Below are 26,223 nucleotides of genomic sequence, written 5' to 3' on the forward strand. Positions count from 1 at the left end.
TTTTAAGCTTTCAACTTACATTCTACATTGATCCAATGTGTTTTATGTAATTCTCTTTTACTGCACTTGTTAGAAACATAACAAGTGTAATCCTCATTATTGTGTGTTCGATTGAGTTGAGGAAATGTTAAATTTTGTGAGGTCTTCTTACTTGGATCCCACCTGTAGCTGTACTTTTCTGGATATCCATTTCTTGCCTTACAATGCAAAATGCCTTTGTCACCTTCAAGAAAGGGTTCATCAGCCTTGATTTCTACCATATCAGGTGGATCTGTATAAAAGGAAATCAGATTATTTACGTAAATACTTGCATAAAGATATTTTATTTTTTGCTGTTACATTGGCAATTAATATTCCAAGTTGCATTGAATATAAAGTGATGCATAAAAATGAGAAAATTTTAAATGAATTCTGTTAGTATTGCAATCTTTTACACTGAAAGAAATGTCCAATACAAATTTTCAAATCCTAACCAATATATTAGAAAATACACATCTATATAAAAAATACTTGTATCCAAGAATTTCATCAGACTACCATTTAAGTTTTGAAGATGTTGGCAAAATTTAATTAGCAAGACACAAAGTTTCAGGAAAAGGATGCAGAATAAAAGGCAACATTGAATATAAGTCTACATAAGTTCCACAACTACTATCATTAAATAAAATGAAATAAAAATGTGTATGATGAAATATTACATTTTTGTAAATTGGAACTGCTGATAATGATAGAATTGTAATAAAATAAGGGAAGTTTAATGTCAAACTAAAATACCACAATATAGGTGTTTTTAAAAAAGGAATTTATGAAAATTTGTTGGTGCAGACTTTTCATAATGTTTTACCTACATTTTGCAAAACTTCATAAATTGCATTACATTATTAATTTCTTTTTTACTTTCCTCAAAACAGATATTTTTTCCATACCTACCAGATCTCAAGAGCACAGAGTATTTCTTAACTGTGCTGTTATCTAATATCCATTTTAATTCCCAGAGTAAAACCAAGTGGTAAGATTAGCTGTAATGGATCTATAATACTGTACATTTTGACTATTATACCTGCCCTATTAACAAATATAAGTGAGCTTATTTTTTTCTGACATATGGGTTCTTAATATGTATATATCTTCCTCAAAATAGACATGCACTATCATCATAGAGAGGATGATAATCATCATTGCTGCCACTGCCACTATCATCTTGTGTCTGCTTTCCATGCTAGCATGGACAATACATTTTAACAAGGTCCTGCAGGCCAGAGATCCACATCTTGCTTAAAAGTCAGTTTTAGCATGCTTTCTGTATACCTTTCCTAATGCCAACCACTTTACAGAGTTTACTGGGTGCTATTTTCATAGCATCAACTCTAATGAGGTTCCTTTGTAACTTGCAAGACTGAAGAGCTATTCAACTAATGGGGAAGATAAGAGATAGGGTGGATGCTTTAAGCAAGGAGTTGAGATGTTAAAGTATCACTGTGGAGGGTGGCAGAAAGATGTGTGGCAACTATTTATTTTGCATCAATGGGTGGGAAGGACTGGAATGGGACTCAAGAGGTAAATATGGTGATGACAAGGTAACAGAACATACATGCATGGTAACATGTCCAAGAGATAAATGGAAGAGAGAAGGATAGAGGAGAATAATGAAGGTTTGCAGATAAGGCTGTAAGAGTGTGAAAGGAGAGTGAGGTGGATATAAAGATGAGGTGAATGAGGTCAGTAGTATATAGAAGATAAATGTAGAGAAGGGTGAACAAGGGTGGAGGGAACCAGTATGAGTGGGGTGCAATTGAGAATGAGGAATGAAGGCTGATTGAGAATAGTATAGAGGAGAAGAGTGGTGATCAGCAGTACAGAGATGGCAATGGTATGGTGCATAGCAGCAGGTTCTATATCAGTTTCTTACAAGAGCAGAAAAATGTAGTATATTGGGAAATGATAGAGGGATGTCTGATAGAGTGATGAGGGATAGAACTCAGGTCGCAAGTGGAGGAGACTGAGGGGATAGGATGCTGGATGTAGAATTAGAGATTGCGAGTGAGATGTGAGGACAGGATGATAGAAGTGGAGTTGAGGTTGTGAGTGAAGTGAATGTGAAAATTGGAAACCAACAAGGAAAGGAATGTAGTCATGGATGACAAAAATGAGGAATGAGTATCAATAGGAAGTGGCAGCGATCCAGAAGTTACAAATGAAGATGAGAGTTTAAGATGGATATTAACAAGGGTGAGGTAGGGATTGTCAATTGTTAGAATGAGGAGAATGGAAGTGACTTAGAGGGGGAACTCAGTTGTCTGGATAGATGGGGGAGTCTCAGGTGCATAGTGTACATATATATATATATTACGTTTTGAGAGCCTTAGCCATGATGTGCAATCATAGGAAGGTAAATCATGTTGAGTACTGCATATCACTAATCAACTTGGTTTGTCATCTCTTCCATGAGTGCCAGCATCCTCATCCCATGTCTTTCTCTCACACAGGTTTCATCTACTGTGAGTGATCATTACTTTTATATACAACTGTCTTCATCCATACATATCACATACCCAAACTAATAATGTATACTACATTTAATTCTTGGCCGGTTGTTCCCTCAACACATTTGTATTCCATCAGTTTTGCACACTAACATTGCATATCCAGTGGAGCATGTATGCTTTATCTATTTCTAGTCTTTTCAGGTCCTCCACATTCAAGGCTCATGTCTCACGATCATGGAGCATTTCAAGTTGAAAAAAGCATCATAAGGTCAGCTTTTCACACTGAGAGAAAAACTTTATGCTTGTGACAGAAGTAATAAATCCATGGACTTTCTCTACTCAGATTTTACATTGGCTACTACACTTTGAGAACAACTTCCACCAATACTGTTTTGATCACCTAGATAACAAAAGCTCTCTATTACATCTAGAAATCTTCCTGGGCTTTTGAAGGCATCATTTCTCATGTTCACTTAATGTTTATTGCTCCAGCACACCTGCTACATACAATGTCCACTTTGTCAACCTACCCATAATTCCATTGTATCTCTTGCACATACACAGTTTGCACTGGATACACTATATCAACTTTCCACCCATTCCTCTTTTTACATATGAAACAAGGTAATTATCCAGATGGACGAAGGGTCTTGTATGTTTTCTGATTTACTAAGTTTTGAATGTTTACCAAGGTAATGAGGCCCTTTGATTCCATGCTTTGCTTTCACACCTGTAATGTTTTCCCAGTCTTACTCCAGCTTCAGCCATAAAAAAGAGAACATGAGCAAATAAGAATTCCTGTAGACACCTAATCTTAAACTCCCCTGGAGGTCTTTGATAAATAGAAAGAGACTAAGCACTGATGGTATCCTACCTACACACTAAAGTCATCACTGTACTCATTGCTATTTCTCATATTGCTGACAATACACCTGTATATGGATTGTATGGCTCACATAAGCCATTCTTATACTCCTAGCTTCATCAATAATTACTAGATCCCCAAATGAGTAACCTCTGTCAAAGGCTTTCTCTAGGTCAACAGGTTCTTCACTTGTTGACTGACCAGGAATATGATATCAGTACTTCTTTTTTCCAGAACAAAACTGAACTGCATCTCATCTAGTTTAACTGTCAATTATCAACAGAGCCATAACTCTTTTTCTGACTTTAATGAACTAGTCTAGTAATTTGATATCCCTCTAATTACTGATCTCTTTTCCTAAATAAAATTTAAAGAGCTCCCAGATATTTAGCCATAAGTCTTTAAATCTTTAAACTGTTTCAACTTCAAAGTTGTGGTCATGCTGGGGCACTATTTATAATGGCATTTGACCATAAGTTTATTTCCCCTGTATATTCAACTTGCATGATAAAACTACACAAATTCCAACAATGCAATTAGATACATAGTTCCAGAAGAATAAAACAATGCTCACCTGGTTTGGAATCACAGGATATTATATATTTTTTTCCTTCACTCAAAAACCTACAGCCAAACCAACCAACATATACAAAAGACTAGAATCTTACAGTTAAAAATTTTTTTTCATATTTGAATTAAAAAAAGAAAATGATAAAAACAGAAGATAAAAATTTTCAAAAGATACTCCATTTATACTCACAATAAATAGTTAAATTCTTTTCACGAGACACATTTGCAGCAATATGAATGCCCAGACACTTGACTGTTTGATGAAATTTGGAAGGTTTTACATTAATTTCAACTTCTTCTTTACTAGTATTTGAGTATTTTTCATATTTCAGGGTTACACTTGCTGGTGGATCACCACCTTTCCAACTGCAGCGGAATTTGATTGGAGTATCAACGCATACTTTTCCTCTAGAAACATTTAGTGTTAAGTCATCTCTTTCTGGAGAATCTATGAATTTCAGAACATAAAGAGTTAAAAGAAAAACAAACAAAATCAAATTAGTGCACTTAATAAAAGAACAAAAAAGTAAAGAAAAAAAACAAACCAGAAGTATATTTTGAAGAAAATGAGCAATTTTTCAAAATTTTAAAAATATGTTTCTAATAATAAAGATTTGAACGTTGGTCACGTTTGTAATAAATCAGGTACAATTTTGAGAGGAGGGGCTATGTCAGTATCAATGACCCAAGATGGGTTCTCTCTTTTACTAGCCTTGAAGAAATGAAAGTCAAAAAATCAATTTCAATAGAATTTGAACTCAGAATGTAAACAGGCCTAACTAAATAATGCATTGTATTTTGTCCCATCCTCTGCTGATGCTGCATATTTACCACATTAATTACTTTGGATTTTAGGGCAGTGAGCAGGCAGAACCATTAGCATATCAGGAAAAATGCTTAGTGGCATTTCAAACAACTTTATATTCTGAGGTCAAATTTTGCTGAGATGAACTTTGCATTTCATCCTTCCAGGGTCAATAAAATAAGTACCAAGTAGGACACTGGAGTCAACATAATCAACTTACTCCAACTCCTAAAATTGCAGGCCTTGTGCCAAAATATGAAACCAATAATTACTTTTGATTTTTGCAAAAAGCCAGCAATTTCGAGGTGAAGTGTGTTAGCTGATAACATCAACCACCTGACTTTATTTCTTTATTTTTATCAACATTGGAAGGACTAAGGGTGAATTTAATCTCACTAGGAAATGAATGCGAATATTGCAACACATCTTGTTTGACACATCTTGTCTGTCAGATTGATACCATAATAATAATAATAATCTAAAACTAAAGGCACAAGGCCTGAAATTTGGTGGGAGGGGGCTAGTTAATTACATCAACCCCAGTATTTCACTGGTACTTAATTTATCAACCCCAAAAGGATTAAAGGCAAAGTCAACCTCTGAGGAATTAACTCAGAAAGTAGGAATGGGTGAAATACTGCTAAACATTTTGCCTGGTGTGCCAATGATTCTGCCAGCTTGCCATCTTGAATAACAATAACCCTATTATGGGCTCAAGGAGTGAAATTTTGAGGGAGGTGGGGTTAGCCAATTACAATGACCCTAGTCATCTGTAAAGATGAAAGACAACCTCGTGCCATTTGAATTCAGAATATAAAGACAAATGAAATGTTGCAAACATTTTGTTTAGCATGCTAATGGTCTTGTCAGTTCACTGCCTTAACAATAATAATAATGATTTCAAATTCTGGCTCAAAGTCAGCAATTTTGAGGGTGGGGCATGGTGATTACATCGATCCCAGGGTTCAACTGGCACTTATTTTATCAGCCTCGAAAGGTTGAAAGGTAAAGTTGACCTCAGCAAAATTTGAACTCAAAACATACAAATGGACGAAATGTTGTTAGGAATTTTGCCTGGTGTGCTTACAATTCTGCTAGCTTACTGCCACAATAATAATGATGATAATAATAATAATGATAATAATAATAATGATAATAATAATAATGATGATAATAATAATAATAATAATAATAATAATAATGGTGACAGTTAGACAATTTTCCAGGAATTAATCAATATCACCAATATTATATAATTTTATTTTGTTTTATCAACACCAAAAGAGTGAAAAGTACACCTGACCATTGCAAGATTAGAACTCAGTACATAAAGTGTTGGAACAAACACCACAAAGCATTTTTCTAATGCTTCAAAGATTCTGCTAATTTGCTACATTAACAACAACAGCAACAATTTCTTTCATTTGCAAGCTGGGTGATGGATGAGGGAGACAATACACAAAGATGAACATAAAATGTGGTGATTTAGATAGAATTGCATGATAAAAATGTGTAGAAAACATACACAGTAAAAATACAAAACAAGGTAAGATGTATACATAGTTGTTGGCACCACTCTGTCCAGATTTGGTTCATCTGATGCCTCCACAATGCTTAAACTTGACATGGCTCAGAAGGCCAAGTCAGGAATGGAACAACCTCAGGCATTGACTGCATGGCAGGGTGGGTGTGGGCTTGGCTGGAGTTGTCAGGCCTTGCATTGCCTTCTTTTGCTTCTTCTTCAGTCTTTCGCCTCAAAAGTGAAATGAATTGCTCTTCGCCAAGGTGGACAGTTGACAATTTCAGTTTCCAGGTATTAAGGGTGATTGCAGCTTGAAGGAGGGAAGACTTCAGTTGTTCTTTGAATCTGCAGTTTGGGGGTCTTCAATGTCATTTGCCATTGCCAAACTCACTGTAGAGGATGGGGCTGTTCAGATGATATAATGTCTTGACCACTTGAGGCAATGCTTGAGGATGGCAACTTCAATGCTTGGCATTTCTGAGTGATCGAGGACTTTGTAGATGATGTGTCAGTCCTGCCATTTGATATTGAGGATCTGTTAGAGCTTAGCTGGTTGGAAATGCTCAAACTTTTTCAAGTCTTTTCAATACAGAGTCCATGTCTCACATGTGTGGAGCAAGGTGAAGATGACAAGGACATGGAACACCATGAATTTTGTTCAGAGAGGGAGCCTGTGGTTGTTGAATACATGCTTGCTGTGTCTTCTAAAAGCCAAATGGGTGGATTTGATGCAGTGGTCGATGTCCCTTTTGTATGGTGCAGATTGTGAGAGAGTGCTGCTGAGGTACTGGAAATAACTGATGACTTCCAGAGGTGTCCCCTATGTTGACAGTAGCTTCTAGTATTTCTTGTCCAAGAACAGACTACACAAGTCTTTTCATTTTATCCTCATTCACTTCCATCCCAAAGCAATGGTAGGTTTCTAAGACAAGAGTCAAACAGTGCTGGAGGTCAACAACAGAGGCGATAGGAGTAGCACTGTCATTTGTGTACTGGAACTTCTTGATGCTGCTATTTGATGTTCAAGTTTTGGATCTTAGGCGTGCAAGGTTATAGAGTCTGCTATGCAGGTGATAGCGGATATTGACACTGAGAGAGTCATGTGGGATTTCATTGAGCATCACCATCAGGTTGAAGGAGAACAAGGTAAGAGCCAGATGCAGCTTCTTTCAGACCTCTGGAGATGAAGAATGATTCAGAAAGTGCATTTAGTTTGCAAACATCCTACCATGCCATCATAGAGATGTGAGATCTCAAGTTGGTGATCGGTCCAGCAATCTATTTGTTTGTACACTGACCACTGAAAATACTCAATAAAATTGATAATATTTCAGACTTTGCTTGTTATTGACCATTCTGCACATAACAGTTCACTTATTTTCTAAAAATGGATTAGTGGGAGTCAACTTGGTGGTGTATTGGCAATCCATGTATCATTTCACTATGATGTCTACATGTCCTTATAAAAAGCAAAGTTTGTATGTTTCTAGGTTGACCACTGAAAACACTAAATAAAATTGGCAACATTTCAGGATTTTCATATCATTTGAATTAATCTAACCATTCTGCAGATAACTGTGAACTTATTTTCTGAAAACTGAATGAAAAGGGGGCAAGTAGAAGGTGTACTGGCTACTATTTCTAGCAATTCACATACAGTCTATTTCACTATCATGAATGCTGAAAATACTAAATAAAATTGATAGTATTTCTGGTTTTGTGTGTCAAAGTGGCTGAGTTCCTTTCAAGTGTTGGGGCTCACGGAGGCAATGACCAAGACCTTTGGCATTATGTCATGTTTGAGAAGAAGACCCATCAAGCCAAACAAAATCAGTTGCAACAAATACAAGTGTCACACTAATTGGCACCTGTGCCTGAGGCTCATAAACACACCCCAGTGTCATGCCAGTGGCATGTAAAAGCACCCATTACACACTCAGAGTGGTTGGCATTAGGAAGGGCATCCAGCTGTAGAAAACGATGCCAAATCTGACTGGAGTCTGGTACAGCCTTCCAGCATACCAGCCCAGTCAAACCATCCAACCCATGCCAGCACGGCCAATGGATATTAAATGATGATGATGATTCCGCACATAACTGTACACTTATTTTCTGAAAATAGATGGGGGTGACTTGGTGGTGTATTGGCTCCTATTTCTAGCAATCTACATACTATTTCACTGTAAAAAAAACAAAGTTTGTTTTTACACTGACCATTGTAAACAATAAATATAAAAAGCAAAGTTTGTTTGTTTATGTAGTGAAAAAATACATTTGTTAATATAGATATGTATATACATTAATACCTAATACATTATTCATCATTATCTCATTTGAATTTCGTTTTCATGTATTATCAGTTTTCATGTTACATTTGATAACATCTATAAACAAGATTTTTGTCCTTGGTAGCAACTGTTATTTCCTATATATTTACCCCTAGAAAGTATAAAAAATGGCTTATATTCCTTTCAAACTTTGCTTTTGTTACATTTATTCAAACCCCAAAGATTCCTCTCAACACAGGGCTATAATGCTCCACCACTACTCCAGCTCACAATTAGAGATGCACAGATTGTCAACCAATAACAGACATGCTCAAGTGATAAAGATCAAGCAAATGACAAGCAAATATGTGCTATCAAGCAGATTATATGTTACAACAATATTTCTGCTTCAGCAGCTCAGCAGTGAATCAGTCTGAAGTATAATGGAAATGAGACAGTTTCAAAACATTGATGACTTGATCACAATAGCAAAGTTTGAAGGTGATGCTACTCATTCCCTTTGATTTATAGATAGAAGCAAATAAGAAATAACACTAACTGACCAAAGAAAAACAAAATTAATTAACATTTTGTTACAGTGTAATTTGGTCTCATTTTCATCCTATTATTATATTTAGTTTTTTTTTTGCATCAATTATATGGTGTATATTCTTCAACCTGTAATTACAAACACAACCGTTTTCATTTTAATGATTTATTTAGATTTCAGTTTCATCTGAATTCATGGGCATGTCACATAGACATATGTCCATTATGGACAAATGTTTAATAGTTACCTATATCTATCCTTTTAAATATATTATTCTAAGAATTTTACAATATGGACTGATAAACTAACATGTTAAAAATATTTCTCATAATTCACATCATTTTCAGGCAACAATCAACTCCAACTTACAATTTTCTATTAAAAATTTACACACAAACACATACATATCTATCTATATGTATCTATATACATACATGCATATAAATATGTATGTATATGTAGCACTTGTCACTATGTCAAAATTATTCTATTGACTTGTGAACTGTTTTCATGAGTGCATAATATATGGATACACGTAATGCATATAAACATTGTGGACCCACGAGCATGTCACTACTAGTAATGCAGGCTTCATGTATGCACTTATGCATACAAGTGTATGTCTATATATATGTGTGTACAATGTGATGCTGGTTATGATTTAGAAATGTATATTATCATGATGTGCACAGCTACTTCTCTATTGCCAAAGACTAATTGTTGCCTTAATAATAATAATGTCAAAGACTTCCAATTTACCTGAAACCTCCACCATAGTTGCATATCCACAAAAGATAATCAGAACCGATGGAAATTTTAATTGTTATCTATGTTGCAACCTGTACCTGTACCTGCTTACTCTAGGCTGAAGGACCCACTATATTCAAGCAAGCAACCGCCAAGATCCTGATTTTGAAAACATCACAACTTCCCTCCCAGGCTTCCTAGATTCACAAGCTCAGAGCTGCCACAATCAATGTCAGAACAAGGAAAGGTACGTCTGGTGAGATTGTTGAAATGCTTGAGTGGAGGCATGTGGATGCAAGAGGTATGATGAAAGTGAGCCTCAACTAGACTGCTCACAAACCAAAATAGAAAAGGAGGTTATGGAAGCTCAAGTATCCTTCAAATGGGCAAAGACTTTAGAGATGTTCTTAATGAAACCTTTTGTGAGTAGGTAGAGATGGAGTCATGCAACATCGAGGACAACTGGGATTTCTTATGGGACAATCAACAGAATGTGACAGATCAAACCTGTGATTGGAGCAAGGCTTCTGTCAGACCAAGGTTGACAAAGTGGTGAAACAGTGAGATTGATGGAGTTATAAAAGAAAGGAGACAGGCTTGGAAATAATGGAAGAGTGTGGGTAGTAAAGAAACATATCAGATAGCTAAAAAAGAAGCAAGGCATCAGGTATATTTGGCTTGGGCAGAAACAGAAAGGAAGAGTTTTGCCAATGTTTTACAGTGTGAAGATCAGAGATTTGAGGTATTTCAGATTGCTAGACCGTGTGTTAGAGAGAAACAAGATGTTGTGGGGGAGAAGGATGTACCAACAGATAATGGTATGCTTGCTCTTAGTGATCCTGAAAAGAAAGAGGCATAGAAAAGTTATTATGAAAGACTATTAAATGTGGAGAATGAATGGAAGAAAGAGAGTCTCCATCATGTGAACCCAACACAGGGACCATCTATCCTAGTTGACAGTAGCATGATACATAAGGCAATTAAAGATACGAGGTAGTATCAAAAAGTTCCTGGACTAGCTATGTTTAATAAAAAGTGACTTATTTACTTACTAACTCTTAACATCATCTCCTTCGAAATAGTAACCTTGTGTGACAATACTCTGGTCCCAGCGCTCCTGCCTCTTTTGGAATCCAACCTGAAAGTTGTTTTCCATAAGTGAGTTGAAGACCTTCTGTGATTAAAAGTATTAGAACCGTGACCATTGAGCTGCATTTTCATCTTGGGAAATAGATGGAATTCTGCAGGCACTAAATTTGGCGAACATGGTGGGTGTGGAAGTCATACCATATTGTTTTGGGGGAGAAACTCATGAGTGAGGGGAGCTTGGTAACAGGGTACACTGTTATGAAGAATCCAATTCTTCACACTCCATAAATCCGGTTGCTTTCACGAAATGTCCCTTCCTCAAATGTTTCAAAATATCACAGTAGAAGTTACAATTGACAGTCTGGCTCTGGAGGATGAACCCTCAATGCACAATATCACAGATGTCGAAGAAAATGATGAGCATGTTCTTGATTGAGCTGTGACTCTGTCGTGCCTTCTTCAGTCATTGATATGAAGGGCTCTTCCACTGTGATGACTGCTGCTTTGTCTCAGGGTCAAACCTGTAGGCTCAACTCTTGTAACTGGTGATGATCCTTGACATAAAAGATGAGTCATCAGTGGCATGCTGACGAAGATCTTGACAAACTTCAACATGATACTCTTTCTGCTCTGTAGGTGAGAGACAAACTTGGCAGAGACACACCACATGTTCAATTCAGATGTTAGGATTGGCCAGCATGGACCCATACACAGACCAACGACATCAGCAATGTCATTGATTCCTCCGACACAGCCCTCATGCACAAGCTGATTAATTTTCTCCACTTTTCTGGGGGTGATTCTTGATGCAAGTCTTCCAGATTGCTCAGTGTCTTTCAGGAATGTTCTTCCACTTTTGCAGCGCCTGTGCCACTCAAAATATTGTGTATGTTCCTTTGCCTTGTTACAAGAATGCTGCCAGAGCTTGCTCAATGTCTCTGTAGCAGACTTGCAAAATTTCAGGTTGGTTCTTTGTTCAATTTTATGTCTGTGACAAAATTATAGACTACAGAATACACATGATCACAAAAGCACAAATTTCACAACTTGTAATGTAAACACAGCGATACCATTTGACACACTACTTTGAGAAGGTCACTACTTCACAGCTTCCATTGCACATGCAACTGTATGCTGCCAACTGTTGGCACACTATAGAACTAGTCTGGGAACTTTTTGATACTACCTCATATCTTACTGATGGATAAACATGTATTTAACCGAATAGTAATTGTCCATTTTTATTATTATTATTGTGTGTATGTATGTGTGTGTTAATGTATCATCATCCTTTTAATACCAAATGTTCCATGCTCACATGGAACTGTGGACATGAAGACAGATTTCTTATAACCAAATGCCTTTCCTAATGACAACTCTCACTTATTTCCCAGTAAGGTAATATTTCCCTATTGATCAGACATGTTTTCAAAGACAATTGGAAATAAAAGGCACCATATGCATGATAGTGTCACTCATCACATAATGTTAAGGCAAGGAGACAGTAACATACACACATACATACATCTAAGCATACATATGGTAGGATTCTTTCAGTTTTTACATGGCATTGGCAGCAGTAACATCACTAAGTCAGTAACTTGCAAGGCAAGATTCCTCAACTGAGAGGAGGAAGAGTATCAAAAGAAGTGGTTCTGTGCTAAGTGATAAGAGTTTAGAGTATGAATAGAGGGACAGAAATAGTTGCCTTGCAGTAGAGGAGATGCATGGCTACCTCAGCTGGAAAAAGAGAGGAAGGGTGAGAGAGATGATTATGTGATGGGGGGAGTGCACTCAAGTTACAGGGAGGTGTAAGTGATTGGATAGGGTGAGTGGATGGGTAAGTTTATGAGAATGCAAAAGAAGAGTGAAAGGTGGAGGGGAAGGTCTGTAGCAAGTGGACACAAGCAGACAGAAGTGGAATGTTAGGAGGATATGTTGTTGGGAAGAGATTTGATGGGGACACATTTTATGCAGGTAGGTTTGCAAAGGTGCAAAGGGAGAGTGGGAGATAGAAGGAAGGGGAATACAGTGAGTGGTGAATATGGGTGGAAGGAGGGGGAGGTGTTTGGATTGTGGGGAAGAAGCTTGCCTGGAGCATAGACATAAATGCCTTAATTGTCCTGATTTTACTTAGCTGGATGAATCTTCTCAAGCACAGCGAATCACCAACTGTTTCACAGGGGTTTAGTTGATTACAATGATTCTATTACTTGACTGGTACTTACTTTATCGACCCAAAATGATGGAAGGCAAAATCACTAGATACATCTCAAACAGTGAACAGTTGGACCTATATGCAACAATGAAATCCCTCAAATTGCTAGTCTTTCCAGTGTATCACTGTGCAGGTGATACCACAAAACAAACACAAATAAGTAAAGAAAATACTTTTATTTAAAAATTCAAACCATGGTTGAGTAGGCTACAAAAACATCAAAAATATACAATTTGCCACTCACTGTGAATGCTTTTCATTTTTGTATGAAGATCCCTGCTGATGGAAGTGAATATGGTCTTGTTTCTGTTAAGGACATTGCTGATGTAGGGATCACTTAGTATTCAAGCCAACATTACAAAGTCATCAATAAATGCTGATATCCAAGTTACACAGCCTATCCACTTCAACTTCCAATGAGTTTATTGTATTTACTTTTTTTGTAGTTCTCTATCACCATTCAAATATTTTTCTTAAACATTACTGCATTTAAAATAAACTTCACCTCCTTATAAACTTCTGCCTCTCTTTTTAGGCAAGTTAGGCTACTGCCTTATTATAAGAATTGTCCACATTTTCAAGATTATACAAAGAACAAATGAGACACTAATACTTCCCCTTAGATAATTAAGATAATAACTACTCATACAGCAACTAGACACAATCCCAAGGCTAAAAGAGCCCAAAATTCAGGCGTAACTTTTATTAAGCATAGCTATTGTTCTGATTGTCACAAGACATATCTACTGCATTTAACCTTTGAAGTGGCCTTTACATATGGTCATCACATGACATTAATGCATAAATGTAGCAGAGAATTTACCATAGAAATCCCTTACCTCACTATGTGACCATTCTCATCCAATCAATCTGTACATTAACTGTTAGTGATCTGAGTCTCACTCTCTCTATAAAAACACATTTTAGAACAACAGCTAGAGGCAATACAGTAGCTGAAACAGCTCTATGTTCCTCAAATCTTATAATTTTGAAAATCATACAAATGTGGAAACAGTTAAGTGCATTAATATTAATATATCTTCCTATACACTCTCAATGCATTTTTAACATTTTAAAAATTTCCTTTATATAACTACTACTACTTATATGGATTAATCACCATTTTTTCTATACATATTCCCCACACAAGGAACGAAAATGTCATCAAAAACCAACCGAAACAAAAATAGATGGAGCAAAGATATTCTTAAATAACTGCAAAAGATATCTTCTAAACTTTCAATCTGACCAAAAATATTGATCAGTTTCAGAACTGTACCAAAGGAACTTGGGCAACAGGAGTGAACACACAACAAGAGTAATATGTAGTACCTCTGAGTTGTAATGTATTAGCAGTATGGGTAGGGATTCCTTTCTTCAACTTGTATATAGATAATAACGGATGCTGAACAGTCTGTAATCAAAAACTTCTACTGCGTAAGAATCTATGAAATTTTTTATAACAAAAATAATTGCTAAATTGCTAGAGCCTATTTCTCAATTTGGCTGAAATTTTTTCTGCTGGTATCAGAGAAAGTGAGGCATGACCCACAGTCTTCATGTTATGTAGCATTTATGTAGCATTACTGCCTCTGATACCATACTCAGAGGCATTTGAAGCTACAACTATCACAGATACAGGATCAAAATGTACTAACAACAAATCAGATGGTAATATTTTCTTCACTTTGTCGAATGCCTTCTGACAGTTTTCAGACCAATTCCACTTTTACATCTTCTTCTAGTAGATTATTTAGTGGAGCTCTTACCTTATATATCTTTGGTATATCACTTTGATGGTAGTTTTCAAGTTCAGAAAAAGGTTTTAAGTAGATATAGTTGTCAAAGAGGGCATATTTTTAAATGCATCTGCCTTTGATGGATCTGGTTGATGACCATCTTTATCAATAATTTGCCCTAAACATTTGATTTTCGGTAGGAATTCACACTTGTCCTCACTCAAAGTGAAGCTGTAATCCCTTATTTTTTCCAACACATATTTTACGTGCTCTACATACAGGTCCCAAGGTTCACTTTTAATTACTATATTGTCCAGGCAGGTCATCACGAAGTTGCACTCTGCAAGCATCATATCCATCTTTAGTTGGAATATAGTTGGAGCAACTTTTATGTCAGAAGGAAGTCCATTAAATTGATATAATCCCTTATGAGTGTTTATTGTTAATACTTTTGAACACTCCTATCCACTTGTATCTGTAGGTATGCTTTGAAAAAACTTTCCCACCATTTGACTTAGCAAAAATTCCTTCTGGACCTGGTAACAATTAATTATGAGTGATCAAACACTTGTTTAACCCTGTTGAAAAATCAACGCATACCTGGATTTTGTTTTCTTTTCTTTGACGTAAACTGTTGGTGATGCCCATTCAGCATGATCAATTTTTCCAATAACCTCAAGCTTTTCAAGTCTATTCAATTCCCCATCAACTTATTTCAATGCTGTGAAAGGTACAGTTTGTTTTGGTTTAAATACCGGAATAATGTCTTCTTTTACTTGAAACTTCACCTTTCTTTTGGTGCAAAGACCTAATTCATCAGGAAAGAACTTCAGGAAAAATCATTTTCAATTTTTATTTTAATTCCCCTGACACCTGATTTGTACTGGTGGAAAGACCATTCACATTTTTACAGGAAAAATATATGGAAAGATCCCATAAGTTAAATAATTCCATTCAGTCTGTTCCAAATAAATTTGTCCTATTATTTAGTACAAAAACTTTGGATTTCAAGGTTTTTCCATGAAATGTAACATCACTTATCATTTCACCCTTGAAATGTAATTTTTTTCCTGAAACACCACATGCAATTTTTGAAGTTTCTTTCAATTTAGGTTTCCCAATTTTCTCCCTGTATCTGTGTTAACTCTTTAGTGTTCAGATTAATCTGTCAAATGTACTGCTTATTTGTTCACGTTATTTTGAATTTTTCAGGTTCAAGAGGGGTGTCCACAATAATTGCTTGTAACTTTGTTATTTTTTATATATAGATTTGAAATTTTGTCAGTGGGTGCTTATATACCAAAAGATTATAGTTATGTAATTTTAGCTGATCTTGTTGATTAACTTTGACTTTTATGTGCAAGTAAATTTAATTAACAGTAATAACATTATGGATAAACACTAAAACTGAAATTTTTAATGCATCTTACCTATATGATTTGTTGCTAAACTTATCCCCGATCTCAGCCATTAACAATTTTGCCACTTTTCAAGAAGAAGCACATTAATTTGAATTACAGTTATAATTAGCATAAGATTTTATTCTTTCCCTGTATTTCATTCAAATATTCTTATCGAAAATTATCATCATCATCATTTCACATCCGCTTTCCATGCTGTCATGCGTTGGACGATTTGCCTGAGGTCTGGCAAACTAGATGGCTGCACCAGACTCCAGTCTGATCTGGCAGAGTTTCTACAGCTGGATGCCCTTCCTAACACCAACTACTCCAAAAGTGTAGTGGGTGCTTTTACATGCCACTGGCACAAGGGCCAGGCAGGCAGTACTGGCAACCGCCATGCTCAAATGGCGCTTTTTATGTGCCACCTGCACAGGAGCCAGTCCAGCAGCACTGGCAACAACTTCGCTCGAATGTTTTTTCACATGCCACCAGCACAAGTGCTAGTAAGGCAATGCAGGTAACAATCATGCTCGAATGGTGTTTTTAACGTGCTATCGGCTCGGAGGCCAGATTGTTGCTCTGGCAACGATCTCACTTGTATGGTACTCTTAGCGACCCACTTGCACAGATGCCAGTCATCAAGTTTGATTTTGATTTCGAGTTCACTTGCCTCAACAAGTCTTCGCAAGCAGAGTTTAGTGTCCAATGAAGGAAAGGCATGCATAAGTGGACTAGTTACACACCTGGCATAGGCCCCAAGGTTATGGTCTCACTTGCGTTTGCTGAGTCTTCTCAAGTGCAGCATGTTTCCAGAGGTCCCAGTCATTAGTTATTGCCTCAGTGAGGCCCAGTGTTTGAAGGTCATGCTTCACCACCTCATCCCAGGTCTTCCTGGGTCTACCTCTTCCAGGTTCCCTCAACTGCTAGGGTGTGGCACTTTTTCACACAACTATCCACATACATTCTCGCCACATGACCACACCAGCGCAGTCGTCTCTCTTGCACACCACATCTGATACTTCTTAGGTCCAACCTTTCTCTCAAGGCACTAACACTCTGTCGAGTATGCACACTGACATTACACATCCATCGGAGCATGCTGGCTTTATTCCTTGTGAGCTTACACATGTCCACAGCAGTCACAGCCCATGTTTTACTGCCATGTAGCTGATCATACACATGTGTCATACCTTTTATTCTGTGAGAGAGGCCCTTTGTCACCAGCAGAGGTAAGAGCTCTCTGAACTTTGCCCAGGCTATTCTTATTCTAGCAGCTACACTTTCAGTGCACACTTCCCCGTTACTGACTAGGTCACCTAGGTAATGGAAGCTATCAACTACTAGTTTTTCTCCCTGGAATGTGGTGGAAGTTGTTCTTTGCTCATTTTCAGTTTTTTTTATTGCTCCTAAGCATCTGCCACATACAATAACTATCCTCCCAGCTAGCCTTCCTTTGATATTGCTGCACCTCTTATGTGTCCATAGCTTACACTGGGTACATCTTATAGAGTTTCTACCTACGCCTTTTCTGCAGATCAAGCAGAGCCATCTACCTCAAGGGATTTGTGGTTTGCTTGCCTTCCTACTTATGAGGACTTTGGTTTTAGCTAGGTTGACTCTAAGGCCCTTCGATTCAAATCCTTCTTTCCATACTTGAAACTTCTCCTCTAGTTCTGATAGTGACTCAGCAATTAGAGCAAGGTCATCAGCATAGAGGAGCTCCCAGGGGCATCGTGTCTTGAATTCCTCCATTATTGCCTGGTGGACTATGATAAATAGGAGGGGGCTGACACTGCATCTCAGTTATTCCAGAAAGCACAGAACTTCAGACAAATCATTGCTGTTTTCATTTATGTTTTATACATCATCAAGAGTAAAATCTTTGAAGTTGGAATTGCTACTTGTTGATACCATATCATTAAAAACCAAGAAGTCTCAAAAATTTCACCATATTTTTACTTGAATAAAGGTGGGAAAGGCTTTATCTCGCATTATCTGAAAGCTACGAGAATTTAATAATATATGATTTGTTTATCTTTTTAGTGATTTTGTAGAGAAATCAGATATGGCAGATTAGACTGGTTCAAACAAATAAAGAGGAATAATTTTCAGCCAGTTATGGCCAGTTTAAACACTAAGGGCTTAATTATTGTGATATCACTGCCTGTATCCAATTGTAACTTGATATTCACTTTATTCATTTTTATGAACACGAATTTTCTTTTCTGAGCTTTGCTTAGGATTTCTGTTGACGATACCTTCTTGCCAAAATTTCTTTCCTTTTACAATGTGAGCTTTTGTGACCTATTTTTCCACGCTCAAAGCATTTTAGATTTTTAAAAGGGCAGTTACATTTGAAATGTAAATCTCTGTTCCTATAGCATGGATTGGGTCTTGACATGTGTTTCTTTTTTCTATTCATTCAGGTCAACATGAATGAATATGAGAGCAATCTTTCCTTCAATTTTATCTGTGTCATCTCTTAAATTTATAATCCTCTGGCATTCTTCTGCTACAGTCGACAGAGTTAATTTTTGGTCTTGTTCTAATTCTGTTAATATTCAGAAATGTATATCTGCATCTTTGCTTGATCAAAAATTAGACATTTGAACATGTCAAGGGTTAATTCATTTAATTTGAATTTTTCATAATCTCTTAACAACCCTGGCATAGGTGATGAAATCTTCATCATCTTTAACCAAATTTAAATACTACCAGTGAGTACTGAACAGGGAACTTCTTTTACTGAAATCTTTCAATAAAAAATGATTTCATGACAACAAATCTCACCTGGTTTCTTCGGCAGAATATAGCTACTATATTTTTCATGTGCAGCAGGGGATAGATTTCTTAAAAGTAGTAGTACTTTTTTCTCATCCATCCAATTTTTACATTCTTCTTTGAACATTTCTTCATATCTTTGAGAATATAGAGAGAAGGTGATCCAGTCTTCTGGATTATAACTGAATTCTCCAACTGGGTTTGCTACGCTCTCTGGTGAGTATGAACCTTAAGTATTTTTAAACTTCTTTAATTTTAATCCAAGCAACTGTTGGCTTTGCTGTTGTAGTTGCTGTTGTTGTTACTGTTGTAGTTGTTGTTGATGCTGATTTTGCATGGAGGCCAATAAGTCCTCCATGTTAAACAATTTTTTGTTTTGCACCAAAAAGTTTTAATGTTCAATGCAAGCTTCGAATATCTCATGGCCATTTTTATAGCCTACTGCATTGGATATATTTTCTGATTTGGGCGTAAAGTAAGGTCTTTGTATGATGTAGTACTACTGCTGCTAGATGAGGCTAAACACTTTCTATCAACTGCTCGAGTCAACTCGACAGTTCTTTATTTCATAGAAAAGTATCAGTCCATATTTAATCATTAGGAAGTGGTCGGAATCCTTCCACAACATTATACATCTTACTCTAGAAACCAGAACTCAATGAAGTAGATGCTTTAGTAAATTTAGGCAAAATACAGAAATGACCACAAATATTTTAGGATCAACTAGTTCATAATTGCTCAGAGATATGATATTACAACAACAAAAAAGTAAATAAAAAAAAATCTTTTCAAAACTGTTGAAGTTGTGTAATCTTTTCATTGTTGTCATCATCATCATCATCATCGTTTAACATCCATTTTCCGCGCTAGCACGGGTTGGATGGTTCGACCGGGGTCTGGTAAGCCATGGAGGCTGCACCAGGCTCCAGTCTGATCTGGCAGTGTTTCTATGGCTGGATGCCCTTCCTAACGCCAACCACTCCGCGGGTGCTTTTTACGTGCCACCTGCACAGGTGACAGGGGGGGGGGGTCTGACATCGGCCACGTTCGGATGGTGCTTTTTATGTGCAACCGGCACAGAAGCCAGTCGAGGCGGCACTGGCAACGGCTACATTCGGATGGTGCTTTTTATGTGCAACCGGCACAGAAGCCAGTCGAGGCGGTGCTGGCAACGGCTATGTTCGGATGGTGCTTTTTATGTGCAACCGGCACAGAAGCCAGTCGAGGCGGCGCTGGCAACGGTTACGTTCAATGGTGCTTTTTATGTGCAACTGGCACAGAAGCCAGTCGAGGCGGCGCTAGCAATGGCTACGTTCGGATGGTGCTTTTTATGTGCAACCGGCACAGAAGCCAGTCGAGGCGGCGCTGGCAATGGCTATGTTCGGATGGTGCTTTTTATGTGCAACCGGCACAGAAGCCAGTCGAGGCGGTGCTGGCAACGGCTACGTTCGGATGGTGCTTTTTATGTGCAACCGGCACAGAAGCTAGTCGAGGCGGCGCTGGCAATGGCTACGTTTGGATGGTGCTTTTTATGTGCAACCGGCACAGAAGCCAGTCGAGGTGGTGCTGGCAACGGCTACGTTCGGATGGTGCTTTTTATGTGCAACCGGCACAGAAGCCAGTCGAGGCGGCACTGGCAACGGCTACGTTCAGATGGTGCTTTTTATGTGCAACTGGCACAGAAGCCAGTCAAGGCGGCGCTGGCAATGGCTATGTTCGGATGGTGCTTTTTATGTGCAACCGGCACAGAAGCCAGTCGAGGCAGCGCTGGCAACGGCTACGTTTGGATGGTGCTTTTTATGTGCAACCGGCACAGAAGCCAGTCGAGGTGGCGCTGGCAACGGCTACGTTCGGATGGTGCTATTTATGTGCAACCGGCACAGAAGCCAGTCGAGGTGGCACTGGCAACGGCTACGTTCGGATGGTGCTTTTTATGTGCCACCGGCACAGGTATCACAACTACTATTTCCATTGATATTTGTTTCGATGCTCATGTACATGCACTTGACTCAACAAGTCTCCTCAAGCACAGCGAGATGTTCTGGGACCCAAGGTACTTTGAATGGGCAGGTGCTATGCGGAATTGGTGCCAGAAGCATCCCGGGTCTTTGCAGTCACAGCACATCTCCAGAGATCTCGGTCCTTCGCCATTGCCTCAGTAAGGCCCAACGCTCTGAGGTCGGTAAATATAAATCTAGAAATGAAAAAATATTTCACAAAAATATTTTGAACAAATCCATACTTTGTGCTTTATAGAGATAAAGAAGAGAATCTTACATTTTATATCCAAATCGAGTTCCTTTGAATGGTTATCAAATTCACTTTTACCCGGAAAATATGCAACACACTGTAATTCCTTAAAATACTTATTAAGGGTTAATGTCAGTTCTGATGATAAAGTGCTCAGCTTTCCTGATTTGCTTGACTTGTTTGAAATATACTTTGTGGCATTTTTTTGAGTTCCATCATTCTTAGTAATCAACCAAAAGACTGAAAATTCAGGGTTGGTGTCTTTAATAAGGCATTCATAACTTTTGTTCTGATTTTCCACAGGAACTGTGTTAGAAATACTCTTGATTGTGACTGATTTTGGTAAAACTGAAATAGGAAAAGTGACAAAAATTATATTGAGAAATGAATGGAATGTGTGTGTGTGTGTGTGTGTGTGTGTGTGTTTTGAAAATATATATATATATGTATATTTATTTCTGCTGGAGAAGGGAACTGTGATAATAGTAATCTCATGAATATTGTTTATATATTTTTAGTTAGATGAAAAATAAAACAGGCTGTTATATGTTTATGAGTTCTGCCAAATGCAAGCTTTCTCTTCAGGTACATGATGCTGCTGTCCCCCATTCCAGGGTCTCACAGGCCCACACCTTCCACACCCTCAGAGTTGGGATACTTAATATCAATAATCAGGTGTTGCACAATACTCACTGTTTGATCTAACTTAGCAAACCATCATATATATGGACCAACTGGAATACACTCTTATGCTATTTTTTCTTTGGATATGCAGATGACATTTTCAAGCTCAACTCTTTTCATGGTGAGACTGACAGAGTAATTTTGCCACACAAAGTAGAAGCCAAGAAGATGTTCAGATAAACAGCTTTGTTTTCCAACCTAAAACACATCTAAAACCTCTTTTAACAGCACAAATTATAATTACTTTATTATTTCATTATCTATGCATATAAACACGGTTTAGTCTTCCACACCATATGTTAGAAAAAACTAAAGATCCCGACATTCAATCCAATTCTCCTTCTCTTTCATGCTCATTTATTATTGTTTTTCATTCATTTATCTAATTTTGTCACAGTTTGGCTGACCAAAACCTGTTCGTTATAGCTCTAGTTAAAAATGCAAATGTCCAATTCTATCTTCTTATTATTATCATCATCATCAATCTTTCACACCAACAGCCAAAGTGTTTGTTGCTTCGCAGTGTTATTCACCAGGCAGTTTGTTATGATGGCAAGTTAAATCCATTCCATTTGATCAATTATATTTCTCTAAATTCCAAAAATTCCATCTCGTCATGTTCTGTCTTCGCCCAGCCTAACTATGGACTCTCTCTCTCTCTCCCTCTCTCTCTCAGTTCCGTTAACCACTTGCTTCTCCCAACACGACATTACCCCCGCTCTCCCAACCCCACCCTATATAAAGTAGCGCCATTCAGATTCTGCTACCTCACATTTTAATATCTTGCCACACAAAGTAGAACCCAAGGAAACGTTCAGATAAACAACTCTGTTTTCCAACCTAAAACACATCTAAAACCCCCTTTTTTTTAGCAAAATTATAATTACTTTGTTATTTCATTATCTATCTATGTAAATACAGTTTCTTTTTCCATACCATATGCTAGTGAAAACTTAAGATCCCTATGTTCCATGCAATTCTCCCTCTTTCTCTCTTCTCTTTCATGCTCATTTATTATTGTTATTATAATGGAGATTTTAATGGGCATGTTGGGCGGGAATCGGGTATCTTCACTGGTGTACACAGGGGCCATGGTATTGGTTCCCGAAACGAGGGAACTAGGCTACCGGAGTTCTTTTAATCTGCAACACTAACTTCAGCAAACCAGACAGCCACCTGATAACCTATCAATCAGGTGACTCTGCTAGCCAGATTGTTTTCATCCTCACCAGACAGTGGGATGCAGGGTTGTTCTTAAATACAAAGTTCCTCCCAGGTGAAGAGTGTACACCCCAGCATTAGTGACTTTAGGCTCGAGGCCAGAAGGATACCAAGAAGCAGACCAATCTAAAACAAGGATTTGGAAGCTAAAGAACCCTTCAAATGGTCAGAGATTTAGGGACATCCTCATCAAGAAATTTGATGAGAGGGAAGAGGAACTACAGTCCTAAAACAAAGAAGGTAGCTGGAAATTCCTACAGGACAGCTTGCTGAGTGCCACAGACCAAAACTGCGGATGGTGCAAAGTCCCTTCCAGACCTAGAGTTACGTGGTGATGGAATAGTACGGTAGACAAAGCCATTACACTAAAGAAACAGGCCTGGAAAGCCTGGGAGGGTGCGTGTAGCAGGGAACTGTACCAGGTGACCAAAAGGGAGGCTGGGCGGTAGGCATGCATAGCCAAGGGAGAAGTACAAAAGAAGTTTGCGAAAGTCCAGCAATGTGAGGACCAAAGAACTGAGGTATTTCAGATTGCAAAACAGTGTGTTAGAGAAAATTGTGATGTCACAGGAGCGAAATGTGTCTACATCGAAGATGGTGCACTTACTTTTAATGATTCGGAAAAGAAAGAGGCTTGGAGAAGCCATTATGAAAGACTGCTGAATGTGGAGAATGAGAGCCTGCCAAATGTTGACCCAGTAGAGGGACCAGCTATCCAAATAGACAGCTCCCTAGTAGATAAAGCAATTAAGGATATGAAGCCAGGAAAAGCCTCTGGCCTATCAGGAATCACTGCTGAGATGCTTAAAACATCTGGTGGTGTGGGCTATGGCCTAGTTACCCACATTGTAAACCAGGTAGTTCAACATGGAGCCATACCCAATGACTGGCATAGCAGCACCATAGTCAACTGCTACAAGGGTAAAGGTGATGCTCTAGATAGAAATAACTACAAGGGTATTAAACTGCTGGATCAGGTGATGACTGTCACAGAGAGGGTCATAACCCATCTCATTAGGGAGAGAGTCTGCTTAGATGAGATGCAGTTTGGTTTTGTTCTGGGTAGAAGCACCACTGATGCCATATTACTGGTTTGACAACTGCAGGAGAAATACCTAGCTGAAGATAAACCCCTGTACTTAGCTTTTGTGGACTTGGAGAAAGCCTTTGACAGGGTTCCCCGATCCCTTATCTGGTGGGCGATGTGGAAATTGGGATTGACGAATGGTTAATAAGAGCTGTACCAGCCCTATACCGAGAGGCTGTTAGTAAGGGGAGAGAGTCTGATTAGATGAGATGCAGTTCGGCTTTGTGCCAGGTAGAAGCACCACTGATGCCATCTTCCTGGTTTGACAACTGCAGGAGAAATACCTAGTTAAAGATAAACCCATATACTTAGCATTTGTGGACTTGGCGAAAGCCTTTGACAGGGTCCCTCGATCCCTTATTTGGTGGGTGATGTGGAAACTGGAGACTGACAAATGGTTAATAAGGACTGTACAGGCCCTATACAGACAGGTCGTTAGTATGGCTAGGATTGGCAATTAGTGAAGAATTCCAGGTAGAAGTAGGAGTCCATCAAGGTTCAGCCCTCAGCCCCCTTTTATTTATCATAGTCCTCTAGGCAATAACAGGGGAATTCAAGATGGGTTGCCCTTGAGAGCTCCTCTATGCTGATGACCTGGCCCTCATAGCAGAATTTCTACCAGAACTAGAGAAGAAATTTCGGGTGTGGAAGCAAGGTTTAGAATCAAAAGGCCTTAGAGTCAATGTAGCAAAGACCAAAGTTCTAGTAAGTAGGAAGGCGAACACATCATACATCTCCTCAGGTGGCCCTGCTCAATCTGTAGAAAAGGTTTTGGTAGAAACTCTATAGGATGTACCCAGTGTAAGCAATGGACACATAAGATGTGCAGCAACATCATAGTAAGATTAATTGAGAAGATAGCTTTCGTGTGCGACAGATGCACAGGGGCAATAAACACCACAGATGCTCAGAAAACAGATTCCATCACACTCTAGGGGGAGAAACTAGAAGTAGTTGATAGCTTCCGCTACCTAGGTGATCAAGTCTGTAGTGGGGAGGGAGGTGGGTGCTCAGAGAGTGTTACCACTAGAATAAAAATAAGCTGGCCAAAGTTAAGAAAGTTTCTACCCCTACTGGTGACAAAGGGCCTCTCACTCAGAGTGAAAGGTAGATTGTACGATGCATGTGTGCAAACAGCCATGCTTCACAGCAGTGAATCATGGGCTGTGACTGCGGAGGACATGTGTAGGCTCGAGAGAAACAAAGCTACCATGATCCACTGGATGCATAATGTCAGTGTGCACATACGACAGAGTGTAAGCGCCCTGAGAGAAATGTTGGACATAAGAAGCATTGGTTGTGGCATACAAGAGAGACGTTTGCACTGGTATGGTCATGTATTACGGATAGATGAGGAGAGATGTGTGAAGAAGTGCCACTTCCAAACAGTTGAAGGAATCCAGGGTAGAGGTAGATTGAGGAAGACATAGAATGAGGTGGTCAAGCATGACCTTTGAATGTTGGGCCTCACAGAAGCAATGATGAAAGACCGAGATCTCTGGAGGTATGCTCTGACTGCGAAGACCTGGCAAATAAAGTGAGTTTACGGCTGTATTCTACATCAGTTTCGCATAACCAGCCCCAGCACATTCAAAGGTACCTTGGATCGTAGGGTGACCTGCTGTGCTTGAGGAGTATATCAACATCAAAATGAAAATCAAATGGAAATTGTAGTTGTGATACCCATGCTGGTGGCACATAAAAAGCACCATCTGAACATGGCTGATGCCAGCGCAGCTTCGACTAGCACCAACTGGTGTAAAAAGCACCAACCGATTGTAGCCGTTGCCAGCCTCCTCTGGCCCCTGTGCCGGTGGCACGTAAAATTTACCCACTACACTCATGGGATTGTTGGCATTAGGAAGGGCATCCAGCTGTAGAAACACTGCCAGATCAGACTGGAACATGGTGCAGCCTCCTGGCTTCCCAGACCCCAATC

At 38.5% G+C, this 26,223-nt stretch overlaps 1 protein-coding gene across 1 annotated transcript in view; it reads right to left on the reverse strand.

Annotated features, from left to right (window-relative positions):
• Positions 1 to 26,223, reverse strand: part of LOC115212249 — a 142,050-nt gene that overhangs the window by 88,508 nt on the left and 27,319 nt on the right. Inside the window, exons 5-7 of the mRNA XM_029781087.2 lie at positions 21,320 to 21,640; positions 4,112 to 4,369; positions 20 to 271 (exon numbers count right to left, since the gene is read on the reverse strand). Coding sequence (XP_029636947.2) covers positions 20 to 271; positions 4,112 to 4,369; positions 21,320 to 21,640 — 831 coding nt within the window. The remainder of the gene's footprint in view (positions 1 to 19; positions 272 to 4,111; positions 4,370 to 21,319; positions 21,641 to 26,223) is intronic.

This window comes from Octopus sinensis, linkage group LG5 (assembly GCF_006345805.1).
Source record: "Octopus sinensis linkage group LG5, ASM634580v1, whole genome shotgun sequence".
NCBI lineage: Eukaryota > Metazoa > Mollusca > Cephalopoda > Octopoda > Octopodidae > Octopus > Octopus sinensis.